Source organism: Narcine bancroftii, chromosome 5 (genome assembly GCF_036971445.1).
Source record: "Narcine bancroftii isolate sNarBan1 chromosome 5, sNarBan1.hap1, whole genome shotgun sequence".
NCBI lineage: Eukaryota > Metazoa > Chordata > Chondrichthyes > Torpediniformes > Narcinidae > Narcine > Narcine bancroftii.
The window spans coordinates 75,529,552-75,544,198 of NC_091473.1; the positions used below are offsets into that span (position 1 = coordinate 75,529,552).

The 14,647-nt window shown below is 39.4% G+C and overlaps 2 protein-coding genes across 11 annotated transcripts in view; one reads left to right on the plus strand and one right to left on the minus strand.

Moving 5' to 3' along the window:
* Positions 1–14,647, plus strand: part of LOC138763549 (complement factor H-like) — a 613,078-nt gene that overhangs the window by 548,471 nt on the left and 49,960 nt on the right. The window lies entirely within an intron of this gene.
* The window catches only part of dennd1b (DENN/MADD domain containing 1B), a 399,979-nt gene that overhangs the window by 12,099 nt on the left and 373,233 nt on the right, over positions 1–14,647 (minus strand). For 8 of the 10 annotated variants that reach the window (XM_069937870.1, XM_069937871.1, XM_069937862.1 and 5 more), the window contains one exon: positions 1,795–1,857. The exons of the other annotated variants lie outside the window; for them this stretch is intronic. In XM_069937870.1, the coding sequence (XP_069793971.1) occupies positions 1,795–1,857 (63 nt within the window). The remainder of the gene's footprint in view (positions 1–1,794; positions 1,858–14,647) is intronic. 10 annotated transcript variants of the gene reach the window in all.

The following is a 14,647-nucleotide window of genomic DNA, read 5'->3' on the forward strand; positions in this document are numbered from 1 at the left end:
AGGTGACTTTCTGCTCTCTCTTTTCCACTGGCGCCAGGGATATGAGTAGGGGTCGAGGTGGTTAAACCTCGGCATGAAATGATGTCATTTGACGTCGGAGTGCTGACAGATTTCTTTTTCCACTGGACCCTGTCCCAGTTAATTCCTGGGACAAGGTGCCAGTGGAAAAGGGGCTTATGTATGTGCACTAAAGTCCAGAGAAAGGCTGTTTTGTCTTGTTGTATATCTTCTATGGCTTGGCTTCGCGGACGAAGATTTATGGAGGGGGTAAAAGTCCACGTCAGCTGCAGGCTCGTTTGTGGCTGACAAGTCCAATGCGGGACAGGCAGACACGGTTGCAGCGGCTGCAGGGGAAAAATGGTTGGTTGGGGTTGGGTGTTGGGTTTTTCCTCCTTTGCCTTTTGTCAGTGAGGTGTATGTAGTCAGCTGACAAACTTGAACTTGAAATATGTTTACTATTTTAATTTCTGGGTCTGGACAATGCATTTATTGCCCATCCCTTATTGCCCTCTAGGGTGTGGTTCTGAGCTGCTTTCTTGAATGTACGTCCTCCCCACCCCCCCCCCCCCACCCCCCCAACAGGATTGCTGAGGAGGGAGTTCAAGTAACAGTGAAAGTCAGGATGGAGGATCTAAAGATAGTGGTGTGAACAACCCACCTGCTGACTTGTTCCTTCTTCGTGGTTGGGAGGCAGTGGCAGAGCAAATTATAATCTATTAATGCAGCAGAAAAATGACTGCCTGCATTATGGTATCCCATTTTTTTTTCCTTTGCACTCTGGTTACTGTGAATATTTATGATATACCTATCTTTTGTTTTTATTATTTCTTTTAATTTAATGCATATTGTATTTCTTGTGTGAAGTAGCCATTTGGCTGCACATTGGACCACGTATAATGACAAATAAGAGTAAAACACAAAAGTCTGCAGACCCCATGTTGAAGTAAAATACAAAGCTGGAGAAACTCAGCAGGTCAAACTGTGTCCTTTATATAGCAAAGATATAGCAACCCCTTTTGAAACAGGAAAACAAGCTTTAAGATGAATTAGAAGCTAACTTCAAATTATTGTCCTTGTCAAATTAGACAAGAAATGAAACTACAAGGAATGAGTTATTTTTTTTGTATAATACTTACATACAGAACTCATTCAACATGAAGTTTGATTTAAAAAAATTAATAACACAGGACACATTGAGAGAAAACTCTTAAGGACAAGAACCTCACATGAAAATGAGCAACATTCTCCAGGTGTAGACTTGTACACTGATAAAGGGAACACACTGGTCAGGTTCCTGCAAAGTCAATTTAGAGGCTGTCTTGAGCCTTGTTACTGGACCATTTGAATGGTGCAATTTCAGCGTTGTGAATGTTTAGCAAAGGAATATAGAACCAACCTGCCATGCAATACAAACCAAGTGCAAACTGAAATTTGTTACCTCAAAAAAATGAGACAAAGAAAATCATAATTCTGTCTATGATAAAATAATAATGACAAAGCACTTCAAACATTAACTTGCTGATCTCAGCTCCACAATATTTCACTCCCTTGCAATGATAAAATAAAATCAGCAGTTTAAAACTGAAATGGACATCACTGCAATGCTGCAATTTCAGGAAACTGAACAGTCCCAGCTATTAGTCATCTTCATTCTGAAATGTGGCAATTAGAAATTGTAAATTCCACCTTGAACACTTTGGTATACCACAAGAAAGAACTGCTGAGTGTTAGAATCTGTCACTTTAAGATGTTTCCATCTAACCTGGTAACAAAAAAAAAACCTCTTTTCCATACCCTTATTTCAGGAATTCTGTAATGCTGCTTTCTTTCACTGTTGCGTGAAACAGCATGAGGAAACTGTCGAGTAAACAAAGTTTTGGTTAAGATGCAGGAGGTTAACACCATGAAGCTTTAGCAAAGTGACAGCAGTTGATGGCTGATACATTCACAAAGAGATGATGCAGCTTTGTTTTGGTGTAAGTTTCAGGCTACATGTATATTTTATATTGTTCCACTTTTGCTCACTCTTCCCCCTAAATTTTAAAACATAACTAATGTCACACTAATCTTTGACAAATCCGACAATTCCTATCATCCAGACCTTGAAAATATATGGGAATCTTTTGTTTGACCTACTTCGCAGCAACAATTAAAAATAAAGCTCACTGTCCTGTAAAACACTACACTGTATTACTTTCTTTGAAATCACATCTGCATTATTATACAAGAAATGCTGCATTCAACAAGGCTCTTATCCTTTCATAATCAAAACTTACAAGCAATAAAGACTTTCAAAATGCAACCATCTGGTGAACGGAAACTTAAAACATATTGAATCTCTCTGCATTTACCTGCCATGGCCAAAAGGGTAAGCAAATTGCCCTGAGCTTTCACTTGCCCTGCTGTGAAATCCACTGATGTCAGGTTACGAGAGGGAAGGTGGTCAAGACTGATTGTGCACCTGACATCTTTCTAACCTCACTCCCTGCAGGAAGCGCCTCACCTCCAAGAGACACACAACCCATTCTTTGTCAGTGGAAGTCGCAAACACGACCAAGTGCCCTAGCATTAGGTAATGCAGTCTGCTGGATCCAGAGGCTGTCTGTGTTTCACTGCTTAGAACCTAATCCCACAGTCAAATGCAGCTGACATTCACCTCTTTGGTTCAAAGTAGCAATATAACTTAATCATAAGAAAGAAGAAAAGATCAACAGCTCTGATCTATCTGCAATAATAAGGGATGAGAAAAACAAAATGGAAAATTAGCTGCAGCCAAATAAAGAGTATCCATTAATAATTCTGGGCTACATTTTCTTTCTCAGAAATAAGTATTGCCCCACATTTGTTACAAAGAGAGAAATTTTGATGACTAGTTCAAAATGTTAATTTTGGGACAAGATGACAGGTTTCTGATATTTATTTTTCTGTAGCAGGAGCTTTTGGTAGCAGGAAGTTTACAGCACAGAAGTCTTTGTTGGCAAGCTGTATATGAACAGTGAAAAATATCAAGTGTATTAATAATCAATCTGTATATTTGATCTGCTCATTTGAATACAAAAGCTAATTGTTAGTAATGAGGACTCTTTGATCTATTCGGAAAAGACAAGCTTTCGTATATTTCATTGCACATTTTGTTCTAAGTAATGTTTCTCTTGCATGTGCTAATAATCCATTTTTGCTTCAGACAAAATTTGTTTTAATGAATGCATTTCTAAATAGCTGAATCAAGGAGAAAACCCACAGAAAACACTTCAAGTGATAGATCTGAGGCACCTTACAAATATTTAAAAGATTTATAAAGTATCATTATAAAAGAAACACAGAAAAGTGTGAACTGCAGCCCTTCAGGCAAATAGAAAACACATTAAGGTCCTGAGTTCCAGTTCAAAATATTTTTTTTTAAATTACTAACTTTGATCCCAAATCTTGCACAAACTCATAAGAATAACAAACGTGATGAAAACCTGCAGAAATAAAGCTTTCTGTGCTGGTAGGAGTTCTCTAATAACCTTCTTAAGAATGAAATGTAACCCAATAAAATTGGGAAATAGTACTCAAACCAATAATTTAATATCCATTGTAGCAACTTGCTTTCTGAAAACCTCCCATTTCTTCTATCAAGATGGACAAGCCCAGCAGATAAACTGAAACAAACATCTCCAAGTCCTTCTCTAACATGAACTACGGCTGTTTAAGGAAGTGGCTCAATACCACCTCCTTCCCAAGAGCATCAAGTAATGGGAAGTAAATGCTAGCCCCATCTTTTGTACTCACAGGCAGTGAATAGATAAATAATTAACAGTCTTTGAAAGTGCACTTCTGCACTGGGAAACCATGAAATATAAAAGGTACCTGAGGATTTCTTGCAGACTTAAGTACCTTATTTCTGACATTCTGTCAAGAAAATTCTGACATGAAAGATAAATTTCATCAGAATCCATTGAGAATTTTGGTCCATTTTGGGGCAAGTTATTCATTGCAAACCTATTGTGAAGATAATAATTTTGCACCAATGCCAACTTGAGATGTGCTGTGGTAGAGTTGTCACCAACTTACACCTCAATACCAAATAACAACACAATACAAAATCATCAATTTCTGTATAAATATTGATAAAAGATGGTTACCTGATACTTTTCTGAATTAAAAAAAACTCCAGTGAAGATTTCATACATGCAATTTGGTTGGTATACAAACAAATCTTTGAATTTCATACTGTTTTACAACCATTTACTGGGAGACAAACTTCACAGCATCATATAGCCTGATGTGGGAAACTGTTCCATTGTATTGCTCCCAGCAACAAAACAGTTGGAGACAAAAGGTGCGATTAGTAGGGCAAAGGAGCTTCCAGCACCTTTTAAGCTGCAGGGAGATCAACCCATTAAATCACCAACGCAGTGATTTAAGGGGGATCCCGCCCTCCCAATGATTCAGTAAGTGATGCATCACGCACTCAGGGGAACTATCGGTAAGTTTCTCTCACCCCCCCGTCAGTCGCACCCTCCCCATCAATCACCAACCCCCAATCAGTCACCCTCTTTCTTCAGTTGCGACCCCCAACCCGTCAATCGCGCCCGCTGCTGCAAACGTTGAGCTGTCATAACCGGAGTGGTGTACACAGCAGCAGCAGTTCACGGCCCCCCACTCCCCCCTGGCCATGGCAGCAACCCCTCCCTTCTCCTCTCCCCCATGGCAACGACCCCTTTTCCCCTCCCCCTGTGGCAGGAACCCCTCTCTCACCTGCACAGCGACTCCTCTCCCCTCCACCGTAGCAGCAACCCCTCTTCCTTTTCCCGCAGCAGCTAACCCTCCCCTCTCCTCTCTCCCACAGCAGTGACCCCTTTTCCCTCCCACCTACATCAGCGAATTCTCTCCCCTCCACTTTTGCAGTGATCCCTCTCCCCTCCACTGTGGCAGCTATCCCTCTCCCCTTCCCCGCAGCAGCGCCCCTTCCCCTCTCCTTTTCCCCTTGGCAGCGACCCCTTTCCCCTCCCCCCCGCAGCAGCAACCCCTCTCCCATCTACAGCAGCGACCCCTCTCCTCTCCCCTCCACCGTGGCTATGACCCCTTTCCCACTGATCATGGCACCCCTCCCTGCGGCATCGACCTCTCCCCCATGGCAGCGACCTCACTCCCCCTGATTGTGGCCCCTGGTCTCTTCTCCTTATGGCAACGACCTTCATCCCCCTCCTCCCGGCCCCTGCGGCAACGACCTTCATCCCCCCTTCTCCCGGGCCCTGCGGCAACGATCTCTCTCTCCTCTCCCGAACACAGCAGGCATTTCACCCAGGGGTTTCCGTGTGACACCAGTGCGCAAGCGCTGACAACTCAGAAGTACCGGGTCAGCCATTTTTGTTTTTGAGCCACCGGAGGATGCATCCTAACCAGGAACTGGGTTCCTTGACTACCTCTGAGGTGGGTCAGGGACCCTGTTGGAGTTGGACCACGCTGACTGGGTCGGGCCCTTTCAAGCTGCCGCATGAGTGGGGTGCTAACTGGGCAATTTGCCCGGTTAACTCCATTTTACTCGGCAGCTTGAAAGGGCCTAAAGAATGTTGCTGAAAATGGATGCCCCTGAACGCTTGTGCCCTGGTCACTATTCTTAGCAATCTCCGTATAATTTCAGAGCATAATGTTCAATTCATTGAATAATGTACTTCTGAAAACAGGCATGGTACAAATAATTACTCAATTGTGTTTCTTAAATATTCTGTACTGGACCTAAAATAAATAAATCAATAGATAGATTTTGTTTATTTGAAGTGTTTAATTGAATCACTAAACTTCACAGATTAATCCATCTGTACCTGGTTATCCTACTCTTTATTGATTTTATACTCTAAATGCAAAGCTAATGAGCATATCATCAAAAAAAAAATTTTATTTTCTCCCCCATATAGTAAATTCTCAAACACTAAGCAACAATGAAAGGCTGTGTTTGCAAAGTAATTACAAGCAAAGAGGAAAATAATGATGTGGATATTTTTCTTGTGGGTCTTTGTATAAAATTTATTTTAACCACTCTATCCCACAATGGGAGCCCAAGCAATTCTCTAATAACCATAAGGGAGCATTTATTAAAAACTGAGCTGCACGTCAGTGCATGGCCAGCATTACACAGATCCTTCCTGGGAGACAGAAGTATTCTGAGTGCCTCATTAATTACAAAGGTGAGAATTCAACAGCCAAAAGAATATGCATTCAGTCAGTTTGCTGAAATGTACAAAAAAAATGCTCTTCCATTCACCTTTATTCACCGTAACCCTTAATAGGGATTGAGAATTAAGAAATATGCACTTTCCATTCTCCCATGCCCTTCCATTGTAGTTTATTTAGCCCCGGGCTAGCCATCTGTTGTCACGAGCAATGTTCTATAGTTAATAAAACAAACAGAAAACAACACACCCAAGCAATTATAGGCTGCGGCACACAAATACAAAAGCACAAAAACTAAGAATCTTGTTCCTAAGTGTTCAACCACACCCACACACTGCTGCTGAGCTCAGGCAAGAGCAGGGATGCCTTTTTTTTTCCAAGCGACTGATGAAGGGCAGCACAGATTTGCATGCAGATTAGGAACACACAAAAATCAGTCCAGGTTATTTAAATTTCTAATGAACTCATCTGCTGTTCAGTAACCACCAAGTTTCATCTCTGTGGAATTTATACTGCTTTCATCATCCATGGAAGGTTTTCTAAAATTTAAACAGTCCCAATGGATTTTTCCAAACACTAGTTATAGTTCAGTAAATTACAAAAAAAGGGCACTGCTGATCTTTGGGAAGTTTTTCTCTGGAAGACATTTCACAATGTAACAAACAATTTGGTGTTCAATATAAAACAATAATTTGAAATTTTTCCAACAATTCACTCATGATCATCAATGGAATGCAAGATTATCCTGAACTTTATTTAGCTTTAAGTTACCCAGATGAGTAATTTCATCAACAGAAGGACAAAATATTTCCCAAAATTTCCTGGAATTGCTAAAGCACCAAATGTAGTCTGTATCCAAAAGGTTGAATCTGCTGGATGAAAGAATTCAGGACTCCTGTGGTGAGAGCAGGACCACATGCAGGACAACTCAGTCATCTAAATAGATGACACAAACTCCACCCACAGAAACAGCCAAAAAAAAAACTTTGACTGACAACAAAAATCATATTTCTGGCTGTGCCAGCTGACAAGTTTTTGGAATGATTCCAGATAATGGAAAAAAAAGCAACTATACCAGAATATTCCAAACAGGTAGTTAACATTGACATTTTTGTGGGAATTGTGTGTAAGCCAATATACTGCACATGAATAATGAGTGCTACATGTATATTCCTTTTATTTTCTAGATGTTCAGCTTCAATGAGCCACATTTAAGTGAGTTTATTGTGACATTGGATGGGAACTGGGTGAATTTAGTCCCACTCCAGATAAAGTGCCTCAGGTAATTTCATGATATTTGGAAAAAGGCCTCCTCGGAAACAGATGCAATAGATACTCTGAATCAAGGGACATGAGAATTGGATGGGAAAGAAAATTGTTGCTGAGCAGAAGCGGCCTTAGCACAAGGCAGAGCTAGTTTGTGAAGGTGCAGGATCTACTTGGTCTATAATACCTTGTTTCAAATAAACTAAAATGGCAAAAAATTACACCGTGAACAACACTAACTCGGTGTGTGTGAGGAGGGGTCATCCTCAGTTAGTCATCTTTTTTTTGCTGCGTATGTTTGGCAAATGGAGTTTTGAACAATCTTGATAAAACAGCACTTAGCACTGGCATCAAAACAGGTTTAAATGCCAATCATCTGATACTGTTAAATTCTGACCAAACGGCACATGAGGAATTGTTCACACTTGCCATCCGAGATTCTCATATGTACAAAACAAAATTTATTTATTTGATAAAATATTTGTCCTGCATATATATTATTTGTCTGTATGCGTGTTATGTCTGGTCGTGTGTCTGCATGTTTTGCATTGAGGACTGGAGAACACTGTTTTGTTGGGTTCTACTTGTACAATCAGATGACAACAAACTTAACTTGACAGTTTGTTTTTACATAGAAAATCCATTTAATTGGTGTGTAAATGGCCTACCTTTAAAGGTGGCTTGGGGCAGTCACACTGAAACAAGAAATGCCAGGTCAGTGTGGTAGCATTACAGCGTTGGCATCCTGTGTGATGTAGCATTACAGCACTGGTGTCCTGTGTGAACCCTTTTAGACAGAAGCCATTGCAAAATGCATCAGCTCTGATACTACCTACCTTGGTAGTATCAGACATGGGATGAAAATAACCACCCATCCCACCTTCCTTGCATTTACACAGAAAGGTGAAGCGGTTAAAAGACAGTTAATTACTGTCTTTTAATGGCTGTGTAAAAGGGGCTATAGATTTGTCAAGTTATAAAACATGGAAGCAGGCTCTTCAGTTCAACTCATCCATGCTGGACAGTTACCAACCAGATCTTGTCCCATTTGTTTGCACTTGTCCCAAATCCTTCCAACATATGGGCCATGATTATTTAAACATTGTAATTGTATCTACATCTCTCCCTTCCAATTGCTGCTTGTTCCACAGACTCACCATCCTGTATGTGAAAAGCTGTGCCTCAGGTTACTATCCACTTTTTCTCCTCTCACTTTAAATCTACCCTGTGACCCTTCACCTATGTCTGCCCCTCATTTCAAGATTCTTTTATTGTCATGTAATAAAAACAGAGTAATATTGGACAAAACTGGTTTTAGTCTGCCATAAGGCATAAAGATTCTCCATCAGCAGAAATTGCCAGGTGCCTCTTCGAGTAAGAGAAAGAGAAGCAAAAGAGAAATTTTATACAACTCCATGAGATCATGTGCAGAGAAAGGGAACATTACTGGAACTGGAATTGTGCCCAGACCTAAAAAATAATCTTTGCAAATCAAAGTCAATTACTGTTTCACTCTTATTTTTAATCATGATTTTCTCCTTCATCCCTTCCAAAAAAAACCACTGACAGAAAATACAGGAGCAGACATTGCCACATAGTCTCCACTAAATATCATGGATGAAAGTCCCTGAAGCTCTCAACTCCCCTGCAGAGTAAATATTTATCGAACTCAGCAGCTTTCTGGGCCACAGAAATTCAAAGAGTCATAATGCTCCCAGAAAATAAACTCCCCTCATCTAATTTTAAAGATCATCCTATATTCTGAAATTGTGTATGAATCTTCCATCTTCAACACAAACCTTGTCCAGTTCACTCGGAATCTTATTTTCTCTGTCACTTTGGAGTTACATGCAGGCCTCAATAACCTCTACATTCTCCAATAAACTTTGCTTTAGCTGATTAACTGACTTTTTAAAATAAAAAAAATTGAAACTTCCTGAAAAACTAAACCTCATTTTCGATTTAATTTTATTGTAAATAACCTGTATCAAATACAAACCAAAGATCAGTCAGAAGACCTATCATGTAGACAGTGAGAAATTTGATTTGTTGAAGCCATGCTGAATTCTCCATGAACACATTCATGATCAATACATTTTAATTTGGATATTAATAGAATCAAGTGATCTGGTGTTAATAAAGGGAAGAAGGACTGGGATATTAAATATCAGAGTATATACAAGCAGGCCAAATATCTTTTGATTTTATTTCTAACAGTCCATTCTTATGAGTATTCTCGGGTTAGAGAAATGTTTTCACAAGAAACAAGAGAAATCAAAAAGGAAGAATAATTAAACATTAAATAGGTTAACTGTTAACATAAAGTTGAAACTGATTAGTTTCATGTATACAGTTCTATTTTTTTGTACTGAAATTTGATTTGCACCATGAATGAAAATTTCATTTTCTTGATTTGGTTGAACACTACAATTCCATCAAAAGTGATGATACTTTGACACTCATATAATTTATTCAAATTTCATTGATTCAAACCAGATCTAATTGCTTTTGCACATTTAAAATGGAACAGAAAATTGATTTGTTTTTGGAGTCGTGCTGAATTTGAAAGAATCCTTTTCATTGGGAAACAGTTCAATGATTTCAAATGTTACAGGTAAATCTTATTCATGGAGCACTGTTATAGGGCTAAATCCTATGCAGGAGGGAAAACAAGTTGTCAAATGCTGTAATTAGAATTTTATTGGCCCATCTGTGTTAATGAATAAAAGTCAAGCTGTTTTTAATAGAAATAAATCTTTTTTTTTTACTTTGTGTGTGGAAAGAAGTGGGCTTTTAGTTCAGAGTGCTTACACTTTTTCAAAACATTAAACAGAGAAATAACATTAACAGCTTCATGTGGCGTGCATACTGTGAGATAATTAAAGAATCCTTTTTTAAAAAAAATAAAACTTGTGCTTTGCAAGGCACTATTTCCTGCCAGTAAGGACTAATGAGTGAACACTGTATCAGTGTCAACTGCTTCACTCGACGGCCTCTGCATGAAAATCAATGCCAACAAGCTCAGTTCCCACAGCTTTCACAGATATTGATGTTTCCTGAGCAGAGTCTGAATCATCTATGGAAATGTGTAAAGCATGGTTCTTTCTGAATGATCACAGTCCAGAGCTCCAAGAGAGTGTGACATCCGATATACCATTGTGGAAGATATGGTGCTGTGAGCAATGCTGAGCTGCAGCCTATTACTGATGGAGCACGGCTAATAGACAAATACAAGCACTCACTGCTTCTCCAATGTCAATTTCTGTCAGACAGCAGAAAGATGAAGAAAAGCTTACACATTATTACATGCTCCTCAATTAATCATGGAAACAGGCATTATAACGCCGAATATATTCCTTTGCAGACCTGGCGTCTGCTACACAGCTTCATTTTACTCAGAATGACCATGGAAACTTTCCAGCAGCTGAGGGACTCTTACAATGAATATGCTTCAGCATTCTCAAGGCCTCAACTAGAAGGTAATTGGTTTGTAGCACAAAAGTGATAGCATACTCAAGAGCACTGGAAATCCATTAGGAATTGAAAGTGAACCAAGTGGCTGTCGTGCATGGGGTCTGAATTTTTAGTTTTAATTGATTAAAAAAGACAAAAAAAAAACCTACCCAGAAAATCGTCTTTTTAATCGCTAACAAAACACAAAAAGAAAGTCAGGTGATGTGTGGTTAAAAGTTAAAGAGAAACAAGTTCCTGGAGGAATGCTGCAAGATTTAGCATCAACTCAATAAGTTCCATGGCCTCTCATCATATCACTAAACTAGGAAAAAGGGTCGACTTAGATGAGCCCAAACATAATCTGCTGGAAGAACTCAAAGGGCCAAGCAGCATCAGTGGGAGAAAACGAATGGGTGATGTTTCATTAGGACTGAAGAAACTGCAGAGGAGCAGTGTGAATAGGACAAGATTGGAGATTGTATTTGGCCTCAGATTCCAGCATCTGCAATTTCCTGTGTGTCTCTAGCTTAGAAGGGCAACTTGCCTGACATGGACAAGTTAGGCTGAAGGACCTGTTTACATGCTGTCCAGTTCTATGACATCCAGTGATGAGATATGCTAGTCAGTGAGAAAAAAACCCAGCGGAATTCAAAACAAGTCCAAATGAAATTTGGATACATGGAGCCAAATCTGTAGGAGCCCTGATTGCACTATTTCCCCCCGTGTTTACGTTCCTCATCTTAATGGAGGAAAAATTGTCAAAACAAAAATTGTATCATAAAAAATGCAGTTTCTCGGTCATTCGGAGTACACCAAATACTTGTCCATTTATCAAAACCCAATAATAATAACAAATGTAAACAGAAAATTCTGAAAACTCTCAGCAAGTCAGGGTGTACAAGTGAAAAGGGAATTAGGGTTACAATTTCAAGTCAAAGATATCGTATCAGAACTGGTAGCATGTTAGTTTTAACTGAATATTCCCAACATTTTCTTTTTTTTTTATTTCCTATTTCCAGAATTTGCATTTTTTAAAGTTTCAGATATAATATTTTTTTATTTCTGGCTCATGAAATATTTTTGAAAAGGTGGTTCCAAGTTTTGCAATTTTTCTCTCCAAAAGGAATTAAAATTTTTAAAGCATCCGAGAAATAATTCTGTCAGATAGGAAAAAATAGTCTTGCATATATTTTACTTCCAAGGAGCTTACAAATAAAAGAAAAGTAAACATACAGAGATAGGAACAAAAAGATAAAAGAATTTATGTGCTTTTGACAGCTTCACCATGCAATGGTCTATGGGAGATCTCAGGACTACCTCATTGCAAATCACATTTTGTTCCATTTATCTGTTGATGCAGTAATCTATTCAACCATTTAACTGGTGCCTCCTGCTATATATAAAATGTTTGCTGTTTGTAATTATAAAAAATGATCGAGAAAGTCAAGCCCAGGAGTTATGTAACTTTGAAGTTCCAAGACTAGTGCAGTGAAATCATTCTCATGTTATCAATTTTCGCTTTTCGGTATTGCTTTTGAATACATTTACTTCAAAATTCTGACATTTCATTAAATTTCAAAGCAACTTAAATAATGCTGTCAGATAAAAGATTTTGACAGTCTCCAATGAGTGGGTGTAGACACTTCCATTTCAGAATTTGAATAACTGTTTTGGGCAGTTATATCCCAGCTACTAACCCTTCAAGAACTGAAACTTTTCAGAAGGCAGAATTTTCAGACCCATTCACAAATGTGTTAAGAAGCAACTTTTACTTCTAAAGAAAGTGCACTGAACAATTCTAAATTAATGATTTTTGAAAACTTATGTGCCATAATTTTCATTCATATGAGCATCATACTGCATAGAACAGGCCCTTCAGTCAAGTTCAGTCATGCTGGCCAAGTTAGTATTCTGGGTGAGTGTCATTTGCCTGCACTGGGCCCATATGCTTCAAAGTCCCTCCTTTTCATACATTTGTCTGCATCTTTTGAATGTCAAAATTGCATCTACTTCTTCAGTTTCCTCTCGAAGCTCATTCCAGAAACAGACCCACCTTCTGAGTGGAAAAAGTTTCCCCTTGGGCCTTTCTTCAATCTCTTCCCCCTCACCTCAAACCGATGCCTCTTGTTCTAGAATCATGGGAAAAAGAGTCCTATCATTTTATCTACTTCCGTCATTATTTTATAAACCTCAACAAGATCACCCAACTTCTCACTATGACTCAAGCCCTCTACGTTCCAGGCAACATTGTGTTTGATGCAACAAAATGCCTCATAGTGTAAGTTTTTTTTAATAAAAATAATCTGCTTAGAAATACGAGCACAAAATTGCATGCCATTCCATCATTTGAGTCTTCTGTGCCACTCAGTAAAATTTTAACTAATAGAAGATCAAATCTATCCATCTTCTTTAGGTTCAAACTGCTCAACCAATAAAAACCTACAATTTTGGTACTTTCAATTGACCCCCATTCTTTGTTGCTTTGTATGAAGAATTCCTTTGATTTTCCTTATCGAATCTTTTGATCACCGAAAGCACTTCAATTGAATCATCATCTCTTGTACTCAGGGGAATAAAGGCTTCAAAAGTACAGCCTTTGCTCAAAATTTAATCACAAAACCTGCTCATAAATTTGTTATAGGAGTCCAAGGTGTTATCGAGAACTGGCAAGACAAAATGTAGCTGAGGCGACCATTTTTCAGGACACCTCTCTCTAGAAACAACTGGCAACCATCCAGTGTTATTTCAACTCTTCCCAAACTGACCCATCAGTCTTTACCCTACCCCATTATCATCGTTAGGCTAAACCAGTGGTTCTCAACCTTTTTCTTTCCACTCACGTACCCTATGTTGCAATCCCTATGCAACAAGTGCTTTGTGGTTAGTAAGGGATTGCTTAAGGTGGGATGTGAGTGGGAAGGGAAAGTTGATAATCATTGATCTAGACCCAATTGTTAATGAAATATTTTGCTTGAGAAAAACTGTCACTGGCCCATTTCCTTTGGAGTTATGAAAATGTCATTTAGGTACAATTAAAACAGTGGTTTTCAAACTTTTTCTTTCCACCCATATTTTCTTCTTCTTTGGCTTGGCTTCGCGGTCGAAGATTTATGGAGGGGTATGTCCACGTCTGCTGCAGGCTTGTTGGTGACTGACAAGTCGAATGCGGGACAGGCAGGCACGGTTGCAGCTGTTGCAAGGGAAAATTGGTGGGTTGGGTTTTTCCTCCTTTATCTTTTGTCAGTGAGGTGGGCTCTGCGGACTTCTTCAAAGGAGGTTGCTGCCCGCCGAACTGTGAGGCGCCAAGATGCACGGTTGGAGGTGATATCAGCCTACTGGCGGTGGTCAATGTGACAGACACCAAGAGATTTCTTTAAGCAGTCCTTGTACCGCTTCTTTTGTGCACCTCTGTCTCGGTGGCCAGTGGAGAGCTCGCCACCTTACAAAATCCCTTACTAATCACAGAGCATCTATGGCATAGGGAATACTTAAAGTGGTATGTGGGTGGAAAGAGAAAGGTAGAGAGCCACTAGAGTAAACACAAAATTGATCAACAGCAATTGTATTTCACTGGGTGGTCCAACCTGTACTTATGCTCCTTTATTTTTCTCCTTCTGATTCCCTCCCCCACCAGCCCTATCACCCACATTCTACAACTTATGGTTCCTCATTTTTTTTCACCCACCTGGTTCCATTTGCCAATCTTCTCTCCCTGATTTGGTTCTACTCACTGCCTTCCTGACATCAGGTAAATGTAGATTTACAGCCT